A 21,988-nucleotide genomic window follows, 5' to 3' on the forward strand; every position below is an offset into this window, starting at 1 on the left:
CTGTTCACCCTCTGCTCCTCACTGTGAAATGGGGAAGGTAACAGAGATACTGATGAACGCATGGACATGTACGGATGCCATCCTTCCAGGGGCATCAGTGTCTGAGGCAGCGTGCCACTCACTTTTGTGCGTGTGCACAGCCACTCACCTGTGTGTGCACAGCCACTCACCTGTGTGTGCACAGCCACTCACCTGTGTGTGCACAACCACTTACCTGTGTGTGCATAGTCACTTACCTCCATGTGCACAGCCACTCACCTGTGTGTGCACAGCCCCGGTCACTTTTGGAGATGAACTTCACCACTATATTTGTCTTGTTTCTGGTCACACAAATGTGGAAAAATCCTAGTCAAAGATGGTGTGGTATCCTTATCCCTGGCCCATACCTCTACTCTCACCTCCGGGTTAGTGCAAAGGGGTGAGCAATGGGGGAGACCTGGAAGGGAGTATTGAGAGAATTTCTTCCCTCCTCCCTCCCTCTCTCTTCTTTCTCTTTCTTTCCCATTCATTCATTCATTTTTTTTTTTGAGATAGGGTCTCACTATGTAGCCCCAATAGCCTGAAACTTATTTTTTTTTTTTTTGGAGCTGGGGACCGAACCCAGGGCGTTGCGTTTGCTAGGCAAGCGCTCTACCACTGAGCCAAATCCCCAACCCCTAGCCTGAAACTCATGGTGTAGACCAGACTGGCCTTAAACTTACAGAGATCTGCCTGCCCCTGCCTCCTAAGTGCAGAGACAAAAGATGTGGCTACTAGGCCCAGCCTAGTTTTGAGAGAATTTTGAGGGTTGGCATATTAGTCACTTTTCTTGTTGCTATGATAAAATATCTAGGGAAAGTAACTCAATGGAAAAAGGACTCCTTTTGGGTCCCATTTGGAGGGGACACAGTTCATCACAGCAGAAAGACATGGCAGCTAGAACATTCTCCATAATGGCAGAGGAATCTGCTTATGCCCGAGCAAATCAGAAAACCTAGAAAGATCAGAAAGTGGGGTGAGCTATTAATCTCGAAGCCTTTCTGCAAACCCTTCCAGCCAGACCCCACCTCCAAATTCAAACACATGAGACTGTGAGGGCCCCTCACACTTGCACTCAGCAGGGGCAGAAGGGTTGGGGAGGCATTCCAGTGGAGGACTGTATGATTGGCATAACTGAGTAAGAGGTTGAGGGTTTGAACTGTGACACGGGGATAGCACCAAACAGGACCCATCGGAAGATGAGCCAGGACCACAGGCACCCTGGAGAAGTTACTGGCTCAAGGCAGCTACAGATAGCTCTTCAGTTGTTACCGAGAGCCACAGTGGGTCAGGTAGGAACTTGGACACCTCAAGTTTTAATTACTGTTGATTTTTTTCCACCCAGGTTGAGAATCAAACTAGGTGGTGCTAGGCACATGATCTATCACTGAGCTGTCCCCAGCCCTTACATTTATAATCTTATTTGAGAGTCCTAATAACTCTTGGTAGGATGGAATTAGTGTCTCCATTTTACTGACAAGGAACATGGAGGACAAGAGGAAGTGAGTCATAGACTAAGCCATAAGAGCCTGGCTCACTCAGCCCTGAACTTGTCCCTTCTACTGTAGCACGTGACTTTGAGAATGTCTCCTATTGCCACACCAGGCCAGGACTCAAAGTCATTTTACAGACCCCACCCCCATCCCAGGCACATTCTGGGATCAGCACCTCCTATTTTGGGGGTGGGGTGGGGTTGTTGGTGCCAGGTCTGTGGTCTGGTAGATAGGTACTCACATACTGCGGATCACAGATGCCAGCCTAGGCCCTGGAAAGATCTCTGAGCGGACGTGACTGACTGACATCTGAGGAGGTAAAGTTGCAGGATGTCGGCAGTCACGTCAATGTGTGGTCTGGGCTTTTGGAGAGGGTAGAGGGGAAATAAGCTTGCAGTTACTTAGGTTGGAGGAGAGTTCATGGGAGTCCATCACATTGTTGCTTCTATCTCTGTGTTTGGAAAAATCGCCATGGGAAAAGTTAAGATAACTCAATGGACCTCCCCTGCTCACCACCATACCAGATAAGTCAGCTTCTGGGTTTGGGCATTGCCCCATTTAAAAATCTCCTCCTATAGGGGCAGCCAAGGTGAGAATCTTGCCTCTGCAGCTTGAAAACCTCAGGGTGGAGTCATGCCCAGCCTCAGTTTCCTCATAGAAGTGAAAGACCCGCAGAGAAACCCCGAGAAGCTTCTGTGGGCTATGTCCTGCTCTGTGAAACAGGCACCCCAAAGGACTCTGGGTCTTTCACTGTATCTAGGCCATCTGCTCCAGGCGGGAGATGCTTGCACACTGAAGAGCATGCGAAACAAGGGGGCTTGCTGGAGTTTTGAGAGTGACAGCTGAAACTTTTCGAAGTTAGGAGGGACCTGCGAAGCCTGTACCAATCCTTTGGAGGCAGGGAAATGTGTGTGCGCCTGTGCGTGTATGTATGGACGGAGGGTGGGGGACAGCCAGCTGAACTGGAAGCTACAAGGGGTGGAAGAGGAGCAAGGAGGAGGTTTGCAACAAGAAAAGCCTGAGGAATGACAGGTTGGGGAACCCCTGAAAGCAGGAGAGGTGAAGGCGATTTGGGGTCCTGGGTTGACCACCCAGCCTGAGGCCTTTGGACTGGCCCAGGTTCCTGGTATTTTCCGGGCTCTGTTGGGTTCCGCAGCGCCGCCTAGTGGACACGCTCGGGGTTGAGGCTCCAGCCGACGACTGCAGCGCCAGGGCTCTCTCTCCCTGGCTGCTGAGAGAGCGCTGAGAGGCGGAGGAGGGGACTGTTCCAGGATGGCGCAGGGAGGGGCGCATGTCCCTCCGCCCGGACCGCAACACAAACCGGCACCCTCCGTCCTATAACTGCCCCAGAGTGACTTGACTCTATCCCACATGTCGGGGGAACCCTTTCTGCCCTTAACCTCCAGCCAGGAGGTTCTGGAATTTTGCTGCTTTATGCTTTATGCCTAACTTCTCCCAGAAGAGGGTTTTGTTAAAGTTCTTTCTTTCTTTCTTTCTTTCTTTCTTTCTTTCTTTCTTTCTTTCTTTCTTTCTTTCTTTCTTTCTTTCTTTCTTTCTTTCTTTCTTTCTTCCTTCCTTCCTTCCTTCCTTCCTTCCTTCCTTCCTTCCTTCCTTCCTTCCCTCTTTCTTTTAAAAAAGGGGTTTTGGCTAACAAAATGCCAAAAAGGAGCGTCAAGGCCTGAACGTCCCAGTAGTCTTCCTGCACGTCCCAGGCTTGAATCGCAGGGCTGAGGAATGTTTAGGCCTTCCCTAGCAGAGCGTTCTCCCGGTGGGCAAGATGAAGCAACGAAAGAACCCCTGGCCAAAGATGCAAGGTCGCGGCGGGCAAAGCTTGTGCGTCCCAATGTCAGCGGCCTGTGGCTGGTACTGGTGAAGGCTTAGATAGTGGCCTGGCTTTCAGATCCCAAGGCACAGGCCCTGAGATGTGGGGGCTCGATGGCATCATCTACTTCCCAATCTGGTGGTGTGGAGTTTGTGCAAGCACCTGGGATGGTAAGCTGGCCCTTGTCCTTAAGAAGCTGGGGCCAGCCTAGTGCCTTTCCTCCGAGCCGCAAGGCCGCAGTGTTCCTTCTTTGGCGCCAGCTCTGGGTGCCGGAGTTTCAGGCCTCCAGGCTGCACCCTTCCCCTTCGGGGAAGCAGCAGGGAAGCCAGAGAATCTTCACGAAGTCTGCTCCTGCGGCCTTTGGGAGGTGGCCGGTCCGCTCTCCGTGCCACCCGGGGAGAAGTCCTCCAGCATTAGGCTGGTGCCAAGGAGGAGGGGGAAAAATTAAAAAAGCCACTAAGTCCTGTGCAAATGGCACCAGGGCCCGGGTGGCTGTTCCTCCCAAGATCCAAAGCGGAGGGTAGACTTTGCGCGTGTCTCAAAGGCGAAGAGAGAGAGAGAGAGAGAGAGAGAGAGAGAGAGAGAGAGAGAGAGAGAGAGAGAGAGAGAGAGAGAGAGAGAGAGAGAGAGAGAGCATAGGAAAGCCAGAGGTTGGGGAATCCAGAAAGGCCTAACTCCAGGAGGATGCACCATGAGGTGCGCGCCCTATGCCCCTATTCTCCGGTCCCAGGATCCCACCGAAGGGCGTCCTGTGCTCAAAGCTCCCAACAGCTTAAGAACTACAGCTCCAGCAAGGGCCTCTCGGTCTCGCTGGGACCGGGGCATCTCCCTACGCTGTTTTGCCGGAGCTCCTGGCTGCCGGGTGGTGAGGCTCAAGTTGAGGAGAAGGGAGAACGCCGCGGGGATCCACACACGGACCCTGCCGCGCCGATCGCCCTAAATAGCACAGAATCGCTTCTCTGAGGTGAAGCAGGGCCGCCAAGACCCTCGCATCACTGAGTTTAAAGGGAGATTTCGGGTTCCTGGCCCCGGAGCGCTCTCTTACAATCCCGACTGAGCTATGACACCCAGTGTGGAGCGATCTGGATAGGGAAAAGCAGCCTGGGTGCAGGCCTATCACCCGCCCCGACTCCAACAGGAAGAAGAAGGCAGGCGGGGGTGGGGTGAGCAGGGTGTGAAGGGCTTTGGGACATTTGATTATCTCTAGGTCTAAAAAACTCAGTTTGTTCCCGAAGGACAAGAAGGTCCTGCGCGCTTTATCCAGGTCAGCAAATGTCCTCCCATCCCTGCTAGTCTGTCCCGGCTGTCTGCCCCAGGCCGGGGATGCTTGAAATGTGAACAGGGGAATGGCTACGCAGTCGCGCGTCCCGGGGGGCCTCTGGCCCAGCGAGGCGAGTCCCAGCCTGCTCCACTCTTTGCACAAAACGAAACTCAATCCCCCTCCCCCCAAAAAAATCCGTAAAAGAGAAATTTAACAAAAGCCAAAGCTTCTATTTTCTCTGCTTTCACTTTTCACACAGCAACTTCCCAGAGATTTAAATAAAAACGAAGTGAGCAATTAGCCGAGGATACGATCTTTCCACACTGGAATTCTCTCTTGAAAAACCTTTTCCCCAAGGCCAACCATTCAGCTGGCCAGCCCTTCTGAAGCTTTCGCCTAGTCAAGAAAATCACAACAAAGCAGGAGGAAATTCATAGCCACGATTCATACCCAGGCTGAAGGTATAGGGAGGTCCCGGGAGTCCGCGGCGGCAGAAACCACTTTAATAAAGGTAAAAAAATAAAAATAAAAATAAAAAGATAATAAGAAGTAAAACCTTTTAATACATCAAATATACGGAATTTAATCTTTAAAGCGATACATTGTCTATTATTTTAGCACATGACGTAAACCTTGTCCCCTTCTCAGCGGGTGGACTTAAAAATTAAAAACAGTTAAGTGTTCCTTTTAAAGAACAAAATAAGGCAAATGAGGTTTTGGAATAGAATTGTTTTTCCTTTTTTTTTTGTTTTCTTCCAGAATACATACAAAAAAATACCCATTCTCTTTCGATGGTGTACACCTTAAAAATAATTGCAATTTGAAATCAGAGTTGACAAATTGTGACTTATTTTGTTTCGTCTTTTTCATTTCTTTTTTTGTAACAAACATGCATGTAAATTTGAGTTTCAATCAGACATTAAATAAGAACGCACAATACAATCATAGCAATTTTAAAGTAACATTAAAGAGAAGACCCCTAATTCTGTAGCGGTTTTGTTTTTATTTATACTCTACAAGGGATCGGAGGGTTTGTTTTCCACATATTTACCCTCGGGTTTTAATTCCCCCCTCTTCCTTTTAACCTACGGAGCTCAAACTAAATAATGCACTTTTGAACCACGGGTCCGCTTGGAGCTAACATAAATAAATACCAATGTTCACCGGCGAAGTCCTCAGATGAACACTTTCTCAATTATTTTTCCTTCTTTTTCTATAAAAAGTCAAATGATTTTTTTTTCAACTTTTATAAAGTTTTGTTGGGGAGTAGGGGTGGAGAAGTTTCCCATCCAGGCTCACTCGCGCTCTCTGGTTGGGTGGATAGGTAAGATTTAAACTTTCTTTTCCCTTCGGTAGCCTGGGTCTTCTGCCCCTGAGGGTGTCAGGAACCTCTCTCGGGCCCTGCCCCTCCCTCGCACCTCCCATCCCCCCAGCTCCTTCCTCTTTTTCCAAATTCTTCTAGGCCGCCCTCACTGATACCCCAGTGCGGAGGCAGTGGTCAGTCTCTGTCCGTAGAGGGCATAAGGGAGTAGTAGGGTCCGGTGGCAGCAGGCACCGGCACTGGGGCACCAGGCGTGGGAGCGGGCTCTTGGAATACAGGTGGTAGCGGCTGCTGGTCCCAGTGCGTGGTGGGGGGCTACACATGGCGCCAGGGTCCCTGGGCTGCCTGGTGCGCCCGACGTGGGGATGTGCATGTGACAAGCCATGGCTGCTGCGGCGGCGCTGGCGAGAGACGAAGAACTGGGGTAGCCCGACAGCAGTTTGTCTGTCCCTGGGAAGGCCGTATGGGTCCGCAAGTGGCTCAGCAGCTCTTCGGACGTGGCGAAGCGCTTGTCGCACGGCCCATTAGCTGACACCCAGTTGCAGATGTGGGGGAGCGGGTCGTTAGGGAGCATGAAGCCGTAGGGGTAGAGGGGGTGGCCGGCTAAGGAGGGTGGTGTGGCGCCTGCAGCAGCGGCAGCCGTCAGTGAGGAGTGCACGCCGTGCAGTGGGTGCGTGGGGTACACCAGCGGGTATCCCGATTTGAGCGCTGCCGCTGCAGCAGCCGGATCATGCGCGCACGAGGCGCTGGCAGCTGCAGCCCCGGCCAAGTGGCTGGCGCAGTGGTAGCTGAGGCAGTATGGGTCCCGGCACAAACTGGCTGTCATCACTGATGGCGGCGACGCCCCAGCCAGAGGACTCGAACCCGCTGGCTTACTGCAACCAAGAGAGCCGGCTGCGGCCGCTGCCAGCTGAGCCCCTACCAGGCTGCCAGGCTTGGTGGGGTCGAGCGCCACACCGTGTGGCAGGAACTGGGGCGGGTAGCCAGCGTAGGCCCCAGCCAGGCTGCCTGGGTAGGTCATGCCCGCGGGGGGTAGAGGGAACACAGTCTGGCCCGGCTTGTAGGGAGATACCGGGGCTACCAGACCGGAGCCCAACACCGACGACGAGGTGGGTGCGCTGGGGCCCGAACCCGAGCTGGAGCTGGAAGAGCCACCACAGTCCGAGCTTAGAGCCTTGCCTCCTGGACCCCCTTCGGAGTGCTGGTTCACATCCACGTTAATTCCGCCGCCGCAGCTAATCCGGCCATGCGCCAGCCCGGCAGGTACCCCGTCCGCCGGGGCGCCCCCGGAGCCCTTGCTGCTGCCACCGCCGCCAGCTTCCGGATCTTTCTTGTCGTCCTTGCCCTCCGGGCCGCCCCCGGCGGAGGGCAGCATGCCTCCCGGCGAACAGGCCGAGGCGCTGGAGCTGGGACTGCCTGTCCTGGGCGTAAATGGCTGGCAGGTGGCGCTCGGTACCCGGAATCCTGACTTCTCCGCAGCAACACCCCCGCCGCCGCCGCCGCCACCGCCGCCTCCGCCGCCGCCTCCCGGCTCCTTCTTATCTGAGCCGGGTTTAGAGTAAGGCTTGAAACTCGACTTGTCTTCCACGCCGATGTCGCTCAGCTTCAGGGGGCCCGACTTGGCGTCCTTGTCGCCCCCGGCTCCGCTGCCTGCACCACCCGCGCCGCCCCCGTTGGAGGCGACCGAGGAGAGTTTGGAAGAGGGCGAAGGGTCCGGCTTCCCTATCTGCGAACATGTTTGAGCCAGCAGCGCCAGTGGGCTCTTCTTGGCGTCCAGCTGCGGAGTCAGATGGGGAGGGGTTCACACAGAGAAAGAAAGAGAAACCCTTTAGAATCCTGCACTTAAGGTTCTATTGCCCTCGGTCACAGCCCGCGAAAAGCATTTCAACTTCGAGGCGCAATTCTAAGCGGCACCCCACTCCATGGGAAAAATGCCAAAGTCCCCTGACCGCTCTAGGATCCTCCCTGCATTCTTTAGGCACTACTTAGATGAGGAAACAATCTCTCCCAAATGTTTTGGTTTTCATCTCCTTACACCCAGAATTGTACCCTCTTCCCCCGCACACACGCCTTGACTCTAAAGAGTAAGGGCTTGAGCGGTTGGCGCCTCCGAGGCTGTGTAAATATATTCGCTTCGGAGAGTCGGAGGAAGGCGACTTTGGAAGAGTATACAGGCCCTTGTCCGCCTAGGGGCCGATGGGGGAGGGCTAGGGACATAGGGACTTTAATACAGAAAGGACAAGTTTGTGTGGCTTTGCCCCTTAGAATTTGCACCCAATTTCATCCCGTTGCCCTTTTCCGACTAAGGTTGGGGAAGCGCTGTCCTTTCCTCCCATCCTAGAGCTGAATCACTCCGACTGCCCCTCCACCCCACCCCGCGCGCCCCAGATCCCAGGGGGAAAGAAACCCCACAGGAAGGCAGCCCTGGTAGGGGTCCCAGCTTGACCCTGAGAGAAGGTCCTTACCTCGATGGGGCTGACGGGCGTGGAAGGCAGGGGCTGCAGATACTCTGGGTGTAAAATGTGGCCAGTCCGTGCCGTCAGCATCTTCAGCACCTTGATGGGCAGGCGGTTAGCCTGGCGCAGGGGGTCAGAGGGGGGCACGGCGTGCACAAAAGGCTTGGTGCTGCCGGCCGGGGAGGAGCCTGGGCCGTGGCCGGAGCAATTTCCAGAAAGCGCGCTGGTCCAGGCAGGGTCCGCACTGCCACTGCCGCCACCGCCGCCGCCGCTGTGCTTACTGCTTCTTAGGGCAGAAAGCGAGGGCGCTGTGCTCATGACCCACCCGCGCGCATGGGAGCAGCGGGGGGAGGGCTCCGAGACGCGCGGGGCGGGCTCCGGGCTGCGCGTTCGCCCGGGGAGCCGGAGCAGCTGGAGGAGGAGCTGGCGCGGCGGACGCGGGAGCCCCGCGCGCCTTCTCGCCGCCTGGAGTCAGAAGCGAATAATCCTGGGTGGCCCGCAGGGGAGCCGTGGCGGGGCTAGAAGAGCAGGATGGACTGCGGGAGTGCCCCCGCGGTGCGCGGTGTCTGTCTCGGGCTGTGCCCTGCGCTGCGCTCTTCCGGCCCCGAGCCGGCGCTGCGCTCGGCGATGTGAGCCGCTGCTTGTCCAGCCGGGGCTCTGGCGAGGAAACTCACTTCAAAAGCAGCTGCACCGAGGGGGAGATTAAAGCCTTTGCCGCCTTCCAATCAAATGGGAGCCCGAGGTGATTGGAGGGTCAAGGGGATGTGACGCGTCCCGCGCCGCCGCTGCCGCCGCCGCCAGGACTCTCAGAGCTGGTTTTAATGGGCAGCTCCCTCTTCGCCGCCCCTCGGCTTGTCCCCTCCCTCCATTTCGCTACCCGGACGAGCTGGACATTTATTCTACGTTTGTCATCTACCGCCTTCCTTCTTTTTTTCTCCTCGTCGTTCTTCGTTTTCCCAGCAAGAAAACAAACTGAAACCTTTGGAGGGAGGGAGTGCGAGGGAGTTAAGAGACTTCGGAAGAAGAAATGCTGGCGGGAGTGTGGATACCTGCTGAACAGTCAACTCCTGGGATGAGTGGGGCCTGTACACAAAAAATTCTTTTCAGAAATTGAGATTTCGCGTAGCGCGGCCACCCGGGAAAGGAAAGGTGGAGAATTGATGCTGCAGGAAGTCTGCCCGCCCGCTTGGATTTCTGGAGGTTCAGCAACAGAGAAACCAGAAGCTAGAAGGGCAACGGAGGCGGTGGCTGCTCGTCCTCGCGACGTGCGCGGGGCTCTCCGCCCTTCCCGGTCACGTGACACCCGAGGACGCTCAGATTGGGGCAGGCGCGGGGGTCACATGTTTCCCCTGTTTCACACTTCAGTCCCCCCATTCTTGCTTTCCTCTTGCTACTCTCTCTCCCCCCGCACCCCCCTTTTTTTTGGGCATCTCCACCCCTCCATCAATTGTCAATGTGCCTCGACCGCAATCAATCAGTTATTTGTCAGCTCTTGTCAATCTGCCCGTGATTTATGTCAGCTTTTGTTGCTGATTACAAGGCGGGTGAGACTTGAAGGGAAAAAGAGAGACCGAGAGTGAGACAGAGAAGGAAGAAGACAGAGAAGGAGCTGAAGGAGGGGGAAGAGCAGCAGCCTGCTGAGACCTGTGTGTGCGTGTGTGTGTGTGTGTGTGTGTGTGTGTGTGTGTGTGTGTGCGCGCGCGCGCGCGCGCGGGGTGTGTAAGAAAAAGAAAGAAAGAAGGGGGAGAGAGGCGTCCACTGTCAGGAAAATGAAATAGTGAGAGTAAAGTGCGCAGGTGCATCTCGGACGCGGAGTCCAGCGCACCGGCCTGGGATGTGCTCACTCCCTCTCGGGTTGTCCAGACAGACACACCCTCCACCTTTGGGTGCTTCGGTCAACCCGGGTCGCCCAGTTCGGGTCTGCTTGGTACTTAAGAACGGCGCTGGAGGCGACGTCGCACACGGAGGTTTCCCGCCTCTCTGGCATAATCCCTCCCAGGCACGTTTTGAGGATGTCCAGCTGCCGACCTCGGTAGCATTCTGACCCCAAACTCGGGCAACTTCTTTCCAAAGAGCCACACCACCAAATAGAGCCCGAGTTCTGGAGGTTACTTGTGGGATAACCCTCCTCAATTCTGTGACCCGAGTTCATAGCGAGAGTTGAATAGCTCCAGAGAAGAGGCCTGACCATGTGCATAGGCAAACAGGTCTCAGGCTCGCTCTCTTTTTCTCCCGGGTCCTTCGCCACTCCCCTCCGCTCGCCATCCCGACAGTCCTGGGAGCCAGGACTATATCGGGCTGCTCGACGGGACAAAGTGGACCGTCCAGACAGGACTGACCTGTGCGGGGAGAGGAGAGGGAAGGAACGCGAGAGGGAGGAACCCTGCCTCTCGCCTGTGGGAACCGGTTCTTCCAGGCAAGCGGAGCGGGACTTCGGCGTTCCCCTCGATTTGCGCCGTCACTCGGGCTGTTTGGAAAGAAGAGGGGAGGCGCTGTGCGTGCTGACTTGTACCTGGATCTGGGTGCACTCGTGCCTAAGCACTGGTGAGCCGCTGGGCGAATTCTCTGGACTTTTGTAGCGTCCGCTCCCGAGTCACCTCCAGAAACTCGTAGAAAGTAGAAGGGGGTGAGAAGAGGAAACACCCCCTTGCTCAGAGGGACTTGGGAGACTTTGAGTTTCCCATCCCCCCCACTTTTCCGCAGAGGTCTTCTTTTGTTGTCAAGTCATTTTGATAAATGGTGGTGCTGGGAGCGCTAGGAGCCCGAAGCGGATCTGCGCCCCGCGCAGGGGCGGGGGCCCAGCCTGGAGACCGGGTTCCGACCACCGCGCACCCTGAGCTGAACCGGGTACGCTCAGGGGGCTGGTTGGGGACTTTCCTTCTGCTTGCTAGCCTATTCCTTTCCCACCATCCCAGTCCCCCTTTCCCTTATGTTTCTGTCTCTCACTCACGAACTTTCTGGGGTGAGGGTTTTATAATTTTCTCGTAAGTATTCTTTCACAGAGTTTTGATTTTATTCCTTGATTCTTGAGGTTGGCAAAGTTAATGGGATGGTAACTCGATTAATGTTAATTTGGAAAGAAGAGAGGAGGTTTGTGCTGGGGCTGTGTGTGTGTGTGTGTGTTAAGAATACCGGCGGTTTGTGATGCTCCGGCGACAATTGAGAACGGTAAGTCTGTGAGACTATGGCAAGATTACAGGCACTATTGTGAAGGTGCCTGGATGGTCTCTGGAGACAAGAGTCCAGCTTACAGTCTGGCAGCACCAAACTGCCGGGCAAAGTCTCTGAAGCTGCTTGTAGCCTGCGGGTGTTAGCGCCGGCCGGTGTCGCTCATTGTTCAGTTGTGAAGGTGTCACCCTCTGGCCAGCTCCTGTGGTCCCAGCATAGCAAGCTAGGCCTTGGGCCACCTGCTATATTGGCCTTTCTGATAGGCCCGGACACTGAACGCTGGCGCTGTGGACAGAGCTCAGGAAAGCAGGAGCGAGCGCAGGCCTGGGATGTCCTCCCTCGCTCCGGGGTTCAGTTTCTAGGCTCAGTGTGTCTCTTTTTCTCCAATTCCAGTAGTTTTCTCATTGCACTGGGCAGTTCAAGGGAGGCCACTCCAACTCTTCAAGACTGTTAGAGTCGTGGAATAGCTCTTGTCCCACATACATTACGCGCGCTCACAGGTATTATTCGGTGAGCTCTGGCGGTTGGCCGCGTTAAAACTCAACTGGGAAGGTCAGAGCGCACGGGGGCGCCTGGGGGTCTGCGTTCCCCGGGCTTTGGAGAGGCCCCAGCATCTAACCCCGCGCACCTCTCAAGGGAGGCCAAATCCCTGAAGGCTGAGCAAGCTATGGAAGTTGGGGGGGGTAGTTATTAATTACTTCAGGCTAGGCCTAATGCTTCCAACCCTTAGAGGTGGTTGGCTTGGATGTCCTGCGGATTTTATTTGCACACAATGGACATGATTTGTTCTCTCTTTAAAAAAAAGGTGTGGGCATGGCAGATATTTGAGGAGGAGGTGGAGGGGAGAAGGCGGAAGGGAAGAGAGCTGAGGAAAAAAGTTTGAAAATGCCTTGAACTATTCACTGTCGAGATGGCTAATCAGTATTGAGGCCGGAGGGCAGGCGGGCCGCCTTTCACCACCGCTTCCCTTTCATCTCTGGCTCGGCGGAGGCGCTCAATTAAAAGCCTATCAGTTTGTAAGTAAATCAACGCCTATCAGAGTTGTCACATCAAACAAAACGATTATTATTGCAGCCCGCCTCCCCTATTAATCTCCCTCGAAGATAATCCGCCTGACAGGTCAGGCCCGGCGAGCTGGAAAGCCTGGCCCAGAGCGCCATAAGAGTCCTGGACCGGCGCAGGCCCCCAGGGGTCTCTACACCCAGGTTCTGTTCGCCTAGCAATCTCTCTGGAGGGGTGAGGGGAAGAGCAAGCTGAGGCTGCTGGACCCATTCGTTCCCCACCAGACTATAGTTAGGCCTGAGACTACAGGGGCCACTGAGGTGATGGTCACGCTCAAGCTCAACAGCTTTTCAAACCAGCGAGGCTTGAGGCCGGACAGGACTTGTGGCCCGGCTTGGTCCTGGGACTTCTGCATAGCCCGCACGCTTCTGGGTTCGCCTCTTTGACTCTGCTTATTTTAAAATTTCCACTCTTCTTTTTGTTTCCATTACAGTTTTTTCTTTTCTTTTTTGACTTTCTTAACCTTTCCTCATTCCCTTTACCTCTCTCCTTTCTTTTTCCGAGTTGTCAGGGAGTATTTCTTATTGCCTTACTCCCTCCCCCTGTTCCATGTATAAATCTCTACATGGTGCTCATATTCTCAGGGTCCGGGTTATTTCTCTCTCCGCAGGAGTGCATGTGAGTCTCAGGTTTTTTTCTGCAAATAAATAAATAAATAAATAAGCCCCTTAGTTTCTTCCTCAAGCCAGGACTTTTAGAGGCTCGTTACCCCCACCCCCACCCCCAAGAGTTTTGTGTATTTGGGAAAAGGGAATTAAGGTTAGCTAAATATGTGGGCTATTGCAAGCCCCCTATTTGGAATTAGTATCTTGCCCGGAATTTCACAGTTCCAACCTTGTTGACCTGGCCAATAGCCTCTGTGGAGCTTCACAACCATCTTAAGACCCATCGGGCGGTATCCCAGCACTTAGTGTATAAAGGAGTGCCTAGGGTTTCTTAAGGAAATACACCTAGGTTACTGCTTCCATGACCTCAAACTAGAGCCTCAAGGACTGGAAGGGGTTTGGTTTCCAGATCCTTGAATTGTGACCTTCTTCCTGGTGTCTCTGCTTCCCATTCTGGTAACGTCTTGGGATTGAGCACCACCCACCTTTTCATGCTTTTGTCCAGGCTCAGACCCAAGTAGCCACTGCCAGAACCGGACTCAGCTGAGAGCTGGCGGAAGTGTATGAGGGGAAAGGGTTGTTGGAGGGACCCAGGGCCTACTAATTTAAATGCTAGCTCTTCTCTTAAACACTGTCTAGGGTCTCCATCCACAAGAACTCCAATGGTGCTCTGCAGTTGAACAGCCACACTGAGCCTCTCCAACCAGCAGCAGTTCTGCTGGGATTGAAGGCTGGGACTATCCAATAAAACCTATTTCAGACTGCTCAGTGCCCTAGGCTGCAGGATTGGGGGTTTCCACACAGGCTCCCCAAAGTCCCTCAATTTGTACTCACTTTTCAGTTTTATGAAAATAATTTATTTCTAAATTCAGAAATGCTACATATTCATATACACACATATATAATGAATGATGCACGGTGACTCAGTTATCTGCCTGCCTCGGTTTCTTATGCATTTATTTATGTCATCTTCACTGTACTGCAGATACTTAAAAAGAGCTATAGACAGGGCACTATTCAACTCTGGCTGTAGGAAATATTCATTGGGTGATTATTTAGACATAAGTTCTATCTTGGGCCCTGATAACACTCAAGCAAGGGATGTTAAAAAAAAAAAATACATCACAAGTAGGAACCGAACCAAACCAACCCTTGCTTTATAATTTTCCCAATTTAATTATATGTGCACACATTTAGAATTTAAGAATATATATTTTTATTCTCTAGGTGTCAATTTCCAGACGTGTTATGTTAGGCGCCCTTGAAACCAGAAGCAATAAATGGTGCTGGTACTGAGCATTGAGATGTTTATATAATTTTACCTTCACACGGATAACGCTTACATTTGACTCTGTGATAAATTCAATCTTGTCATTTTTAGAATCGACGGGGTTTCTCTGGCCTTCGTTGGTGCCACATAAACTGAGTAAGTCCAACCAGCAGGCATCCAATTGAAAATAGCTCCCGGGTGGCATGTACCGTTGAGCCTCGGCTCAGTTACAGGCACGAGATGACTCCCCATGCCCAAGAGGCAGTGGGTTCAATGCTAAGGTTCTCTTGGCGCCCGAAGATTCATGGCCTCTCTCTGCCTTGCTGGGCCTAGTAGCCCCCACATCTGCTCAAGCTTCAGAAAACTACAGGGTTTCTGAAGAGTCCGCCCCCAGCGAAAACTGAAAGCAAATTCTGCCGCAGTCTGAACTTTGCTTCGAGCAGTTTTCTCCAGAGAATCAGTGGCGGCTTTGGGAGGACAGAGTTAGTATGAGCGCACGAGGGAGGGGACCCGGTGGCCTAGTTTGGCCAGAGGCAAAGTGAAGGCACCCCCTTCCTTATTTCTGTTACTCCTTAGTGCCCACCTCCGGTCTGCTGCAGACGCCCAGCATGGGCTACTACAGTTCTCACCGGTACAGAAGTAGCTTTGTAAAAAGCCTTGCCCAGAATCCTCCGCCTGATCCTGCTTGAGAAAATTTGAGTCCAGATCGCCTTCTGTGGGGAAGAATAGTTAGAAGTCAATCTGAGCAGTTACCGGCCTAGCTCTTTGCTCTCATTTCCACCTAGAGTGTAAGTAACCTGGGGCCACCTGCGCAGCAAACTTGCAGCTCTGAGTCCCGGCCTCTAAGAAGTGAATACTCAGGGCCATTTCAGCCTCAGCCCCTGAGAAAAGCCTGCTTCGGGAGGATGGGTATGGGTGTGTGGATCCCATTTACACGTGGTTGTCCAGACCTTTCTAGATCCCCTAACTCTTCCCCTTGAGATTCGTGGATTTGGGGTCCCAGCAAATGTGTAAACTGAGCGCTTGGACTCTGGCGGGGGTGGGGGTAGGGGTGGGTTGGGGCAGCTTCCAGTCCCTCCGCCTGGCCTGTCCCCAGACTGGCCGTAGTGGGTGAGTGATGAGGGCAGAAAAGGGCGCCCATAAATCCCGAGTGTCAGGGCGAAAAACTCTCTTTATTGTCTGCATGATGGATGGGCCCGGGTACGAGACACCAAATACTTCGTATCGCCTTTAAATGGGAACACATTTTTCGCAGCCATAATTCATGTTTTTTAAATAGAAAGTTTGAAATGTTGCCTATATTTCACCGGTCCTGACATATTTATGAATCGCTCCTTGCATGCAAATATCATTATTTAAAGCGACCGGGAGAGCACGGGGGAGGGGGAGGAGGCGCGGCCCCTGGGGCGTGGGAGTGGTAAACCCGAGACCTGTAAATGGAGGGGGTTCATCTCCCTAAAAGGCAGATGATGGGGCTCAGAGAAAAGCCGCGTCTGGAAGCTGAGCACGCCCTGGGACTTCGTTCCCGCTGACAACGTTGCTAGGCCTCCTGGGAAGGTTTGTTCGGCTTGGGACCCAGTGCAAGTTTCTTAATCTGCGTGGGAGGTGGGGGACCAAAAGATTATGGGCGACCCTTTTTGGAGCTGAAGCCACATTTTCCAAGAAGGAAGTTTAAAAAAAAAAAGAGAAGAGTTTAATAAGCAAGAGTAATAATAATAACAACCCAACGTGTTCCGTGTTTTTTGCCAGTACATCGATTTTATTGATTTTGATTCTGCAAACCTGGGAGTGTGTGCACCCGGGTGGGGCAGCTGTCAGTACCCAGTCACTACGCAGAATGGGTTGGGGACAATCCTCGGGTGTCACCGCACGACCGCCCCCCTCCCCCAACGCCCCATCAATTTAGCTCAACATCTCCCAGGCACAACAGAGACCGCGCAAGACGCGGGGACACAAATGACCCGGTCCCCAAGCTGGAGGGCTTCAGTCCCGCCCCTTCTATTTGCCCAGCTCAAACACCACTCCGGAGCTCTGCGTTCTCTCCCCACCACTGCAGGATCAACGCAGTCTCTTCCTCTCCCTTAGTCAGTTTTGCCCGGGAGGCACCTACACCTGAGCCCTGACTTGCCCACACTTTACCTGTGAGGTTCTCAGCGGTGCCTGCGGGCCCGCGGATAACCGAGAAAGGATAGGGAGGGCGGGAAAGTGGGAGGGACAGAGACCAGCCAGTTGCTCCGAGCCAGGATCCTCTCTCTGGATCAGGAGCTGGGACGCAGGTTTAAGTCGCTCCCGGAGCTGAATTGAGCGCCCGAGGGTTGAAACCCAGTGATGGGCGGGCCCAGCAGCACTTCCGCTGGGGTGGGGCTAAGGGCTGACGCGGGCTCCGCCCCCTGCCGGGTCGACGCGCCCCTTTCAATTCTGCCTGGGTCCTCCTCGCTGAGAGTGTCTTAGGGACCAGGCTAAAGCCTGAAGGCAGTGGTATCTGCCTTTTCCTACCTGCCCTTACTTTCTTTTTACATTTTGAGAACAGAAGGACTTACATAGCAAGAGCCTAGGCCCCAGGTAGCATTTTTGTTTTTTCAAAATTTATTCAAACTTCGGTCCTTTGGTGGACTTAGCTGGTGCAGAGAGAGTCCTTCAAGCTTTCTCTGGTATTCAACCATATATTCCATGGACTAGGTGCCTCCAGGATCTCACCTTTCAGTTGGAACAAAACTTTTTTTCCCCACATGAAATACGTCTATCCAACCGCATGTCAATAAATATCTCATTAAAGGAAATGACCAGTCATATGTTGTCCAAACCACTTGTTCAAATTAGAGCAAATACTCTGTGGGACGGAGAAACAAAACTAATGAAAAACAAGGAACAAAACGGTGACACTTTTTGATAGATTGTTTTGTGTCGGAGACTATCAAAGAATTTTGTGTGAACTAAGTCCTCAAAGCAACTCTCTGAGAGAGTTGCCACGGACATCCTGTTTTATAAACAAATGAGCACAGAGAGGAGAGATCCTCCTTGCCTTCCTCACATCCCTTCCTTCTCTTCAGATCCCTGGGGCATGACTTCTGAAGTCTGAGACGTTTGCCGTTTTAACTGTTAGCGTTTGGAGTTGAGAGGAGAGCTGAGCCAGAGGAAATTGAGAGGTGTCTCTGGGGGTGGTCTCCGTCAGCTACCAGCCTCCTGGAGAAGCTGACGGTTGAATTTCCTGGTTTCTCCTCTTTGGGGGTCGGGGAGAGACTAAGTAAATCGGAGGCTGGGGATAGGCACAGTGGCCTGGCAGGCCTGAAACAGAAGCCCTGAGTTCAGTCCCCAGCACTCACCACAAAGTAGGCGTGGTCTATTCCTGTAATCTCAACATCTGGGGTGGAAGCAGCCTTCATGAAACTCTGTATAAACAGCAAAACTAAACATCGACAACAACAACAACAACAACAAAACTCCCAAACAACAACAACAGCAGCAGCAGCAACAACAACACTGTGTCTGGCCGCTTGTTTCTCTTTTAAGAAAGGTGTGTGGGTTCCAGCTGTTCTTAGCATCGCTGTGGATCTGTCTCTCATGGGTGATCTGATCTGGCTTCCCTGGTGTTAGCCTCTTACCCCTCACTAGTCCTGGGTTCTCACTGTCCCTGGCTGTCTTTTGATTGCTCCAATTGGCCAGGCTACTTCCCACCTCAAGGGCTTTACTGATGCCTTTGCTCCTCTCCATCAGACCCTACCTCCCTTTCCTTAGGTCTTCAAGCACAGGCCACTCCCCATGCACACATTTGTCCCCTGTGATCTCAGTGGTAACAGGGTGTTTTGTGGAGACTTCCCCTTCAGGATGGTAAACTCCAAGGGCAGAGCCCGAAGCCGTTTCTTCCAAGGAATGAAGATAAATAAAAGTGACCTCAATGACGTCGATTGAATGGATAATTATGTCATTGAACTTTGGGAGCGGGCACTGTCAAGGCGTCACACATCCCAGGACATTCCCGGGTTAGAGATGGGGGAAGTAATCTCACGAGAAGCATGGCTATGTCTTTATACTGTAGATGTCTATTAAGCAGAAGCTGGAGGGGTTGGAGAAGTGCCTTACTTGGACTTTCAAAGTGGAAGATGTGCTGATTGGTAGGCGGAAGGAGGAAACGTGCCTTTCTTCATGACCATTCCTCCCAGTTCAGGCATATACACACATCAAGGTTCTAAGACTCCACTGGACCAGCTGCCCGTCCTGGTCCCCTTTCTTTTGGCCCTTTTCACATATGGTTATCTCCATCAGTCCTTTGCTGCTGTGATAGGCTCATTCTGCCCATTCCAGACTCTCACCCTTCTAATCCATTGGTCACCCCTTGCCTGGTTAATTTCCCTTAATCAGAAACCTTCAATGACTCCCCGTTGTTCATGCATAACACTTCAGTCTTCAGGAAGAAATATGTTATGGAAAGCTTTAAAAGTTGCACCCCAAAGTTATATATGTTCATATCAGCCAGGAAAATACTCAAAAATATAGAAAGAAAGGTAAAATTAAAAAAGATCGCCCTGCCTCCTCTCCGTGTCTCACATAGTTTCCTGAGGTAGGTATCCAGTGCTAGCTAGGGTCTGGGATTATACTCAGAGGCCTTGTACTTTCTATCTAAGTACCTCACCCCATGAACTACAGCCCCAGCCAGCATTTACAAAGATAACATTTATCGTGTGTGTGTGTGTGTGTGTGTGTGTGTGTGTGTGTGCGCGTGCGTGCGCGCGCGTGGGGGCACGCGCATGTCCATGTGTATGTGTGCATATGCATATACTAACCATGTATATATATATAGTGCTTATTCAACCATTCTACCATCAATGCACAAAAGGATTGCTACCATGTTTCTTTAATTAATAAAATTTTGTGCCTATATTATTGCAACCAGTGATTTTACTTTTGTATTATTGTCAAATTACAATAGTCTACACAAAAGTCTAATTGAATTTCTTTGTTCTCACTACATGTCCTGTGTTTTCTTTCTTTCTTTCTTTCTTTCTTTCTTTCTTTCTTTCTTTCTTTCTTTCTTTCTGTCTGTCTGTCTCTTTTCCTTCCTTCCTTCCTTTTCTCCTCTTCCTCCCTCTCCGCCTTATTTAGAGATGGGTTTTTTTGTGTAGCTCTGGCTGTCCTGGACCTCAGTCATTCTGTTGACCAGGCTGGCCTTGAACTTGGAGATTCCCCATGTCTCTGCTTCCCAAGTGCTAGGATTAAAGGCAGGCATCACCACCGTCCAGTCCCTGCAGTTTTCTACCTCGGTCTCCACTTCCTGAAGTGGCTCTTGTCCCTATGCTCAACCAACTTCTAATCCTGCAACGACCAAATCTGATACAGCTATGTTGTCGCTTCCTCTTTTTCACTCTCCTCAACAGCACCATGTTGTGTCAGGTCGAGGAAGTAGTTTAAGATCAGTGTAGAACAATCATAACTATCCTGTCTTCTTTCCCAACCATCTCTGTAGCTAGGAATGGCCATGAGACCATCTTGTGGTAGATGGGGATCAGGTGGCCAAGCAGGAGGGGAATGTTGGGAAATACTCTTGTGTCATCCTCCAAGGGGATGTTGCAAATGGTCTGGCTCTTCTCTCACTTTCCGTTCTCTCTTCTCCCATGAACTTGAACCAAACATCTAGAGCGCTAGCCACCGTGATCACAAGGAAAAGTCTAAATGAACAGCAGAGCAAGCCTTAGTACTGCTGTCAGCAGGATGCGAAGCCATCTTCAGGGTTCCACCCAAAATCTTCCTTAGGAGAAGAAAGTCTCTACGTTAGCCATTGGAGATCAAGAGTTTTTATAGTTTCAGCAAAATATCTTGTTAACTGTCTTCGATAGGGTTTTATTGCTGTGAAGGGACACCGTGACCATGGCAACTCTTAAAGAGAAACTGTTTAATTGGGGCTGGTTTATTGTTTCAGAGGATTAGTCCATTATCATCATGGCAGGGATCATGGCAGCATGCAGGCAGGCATGGTGCTGGAGAAACTCAGAGTTCTACATCTTGATCTGCAGTCACCAGGAGATGTGAGCCATACTGGGTGTTGTTGGAGCATAGGAGACCTCACACAGCTACACACACCACACACATCCTCCAGCAAGGCCATGCTTACTCCAACAAGGTCACACCTTCTGATGGTGACACTCCCTAAGGGCCAAGCATTCAAAAACATGAGTCTAAGGGAGCCAAACCTGTTTAAACCACTACATTAACCTTCCTACTTAGCAATTCTCTCCAGTGGTGTTATGCCATGGGGGGTACCAGCACAATGATCAAAAAAAGGTGTTTGAAACCTATCTTGGAGATTTTCCTCCATGGTTGAGGTGATGGTTTGGATGAGAAATGTCTCTGCGGTAAGTAGTGATGTTTGGCAGAGGTTTAAGGAAGTGTGGCCTTATCGTTGAAGGAAGTGTATCACACTGAAGGCAGGCATTGGCAGTTTAAAGATTCAAGCTGTTTCCAGTTGATTTTCCTGCTCTGTGCTTGTAGTTCAAGATGGGGAGCTCTTAGCTTGCTTCTTCAGCCACCATGCCTGCTGCTCCCCAAACACAATGGACCAGTATCCCTCTGGAGCTATAAGCCACAAATAAACCTTTCCCTCTATAAATTGCCCTGGTCAAGGTGTTTATCACAGCAATAGAAAAATAACTAATACAGAAGGATTTTGAAATAGCCTCCGAAGCAGGCGAGCGTTCCTATGAGATGACTTTGGTATTTTAGTGTAGTAGTTGAGTGTGTGAAAAGCTTTAGTCCAGGGCACTGCAGTAAAGTAGCTAATTCATATGGACATTGCTAATTCTCTTGTCTCAAGTGTCTGAAATCCTTTCCTGTTTGGTGGAAACCAGGCTCTGCTTCAAGGAACTGATGTGGGATATGGGAGGGGCTGCATTTACATTCTTCCTGCCCCAGCAGCTGAGGCCCCACCAGTGAGATCTTCTACCTGGGTCCTTGATCCTTAAATGGGAGAACAGAGGATGGAGAACCATTTGGAAACCCTTGTCAGGAGCACTGAACCTATGACAATGACAGTGCCGCATGGAGAGGCCGAGTGGAGAGGACCGATCCTGCCCTCCATGTAATAATGGTGGCTATTTAGGCAGTGGCCTAACTGGACTTGTACAGTAAGATGGAGTAGCATGGCCGTCTCCATTTCCCGTCCTATCCACTGCCAGTTCCTATTTACAGAGATGCACCTACTCCGACAAGGCCACGCCCACTCCGACAAAAGCCACGCCCACTCTGAGAAGGTCACCACCTACTCCAACAGGGCCACTCCTGCCTATGTCCCTGGGTGGATTGCTGGTCTTCTTTCTAGTTCCATGAACTTCTTGGTATCCTTCTTGTAGTCATCTCCTCCTCCTCTTCCTTATCTTTCTCCTCCTCCTTCCCTTGAACTGTTCAGTTAGTCTCTAATACTCACAATCAACAGTGTCAACCGATTTGTCACAGCCTGGCCTACTGGGTGCCTTCTAAACATGCCTGATGGTTATTAGAGTGTGCTGTGAGCTTCATCAAGCA

At 52.0% G+C, this 21,988-nt stretch overlaps 1 protein-coding gene across 1 annotated transcript; it reads right to left on the reverse strand.

Annotated features, from left to right (window-relative positions):
• Positions 1-5,133: 5,133 nt before the first annotated feature.
• On the reverse strand, positions 5,134-9,767 carry Znf503 (zinc finger protein 503). The gene is given in 5 exon segments (XM_032918020.1): positions 5,134-6,122; positions 6,125-6,175; positions 6,178-6,210; positions 6,213-7,692; positions 8,381-9,767. Coding segments are annotated over 5 exon segments (1,932 nt in total). The 5' UTR covers positions 8,690-9,767; the 3' UTR covers positions 5,134-6,063.
• Between the last annotated feature and the right edge of the window lie 12,221 nt (positions 9,768-21,988).

Source organism: Rattus rattus, chromosome 12 (assembly GCF_011064425.1).
Source record: "Rattus rattus isolate New Zealand chromosome 12, Rrattus_CSIRO_v1, whole genome shotgun sequence".
In the NCBI taxonomy this organism is placed as follows: Eukaryota; Metazoa; Chordata; class Mammalia; order Rodentia; family Muridae; genus Rattus; species Rattus rattus.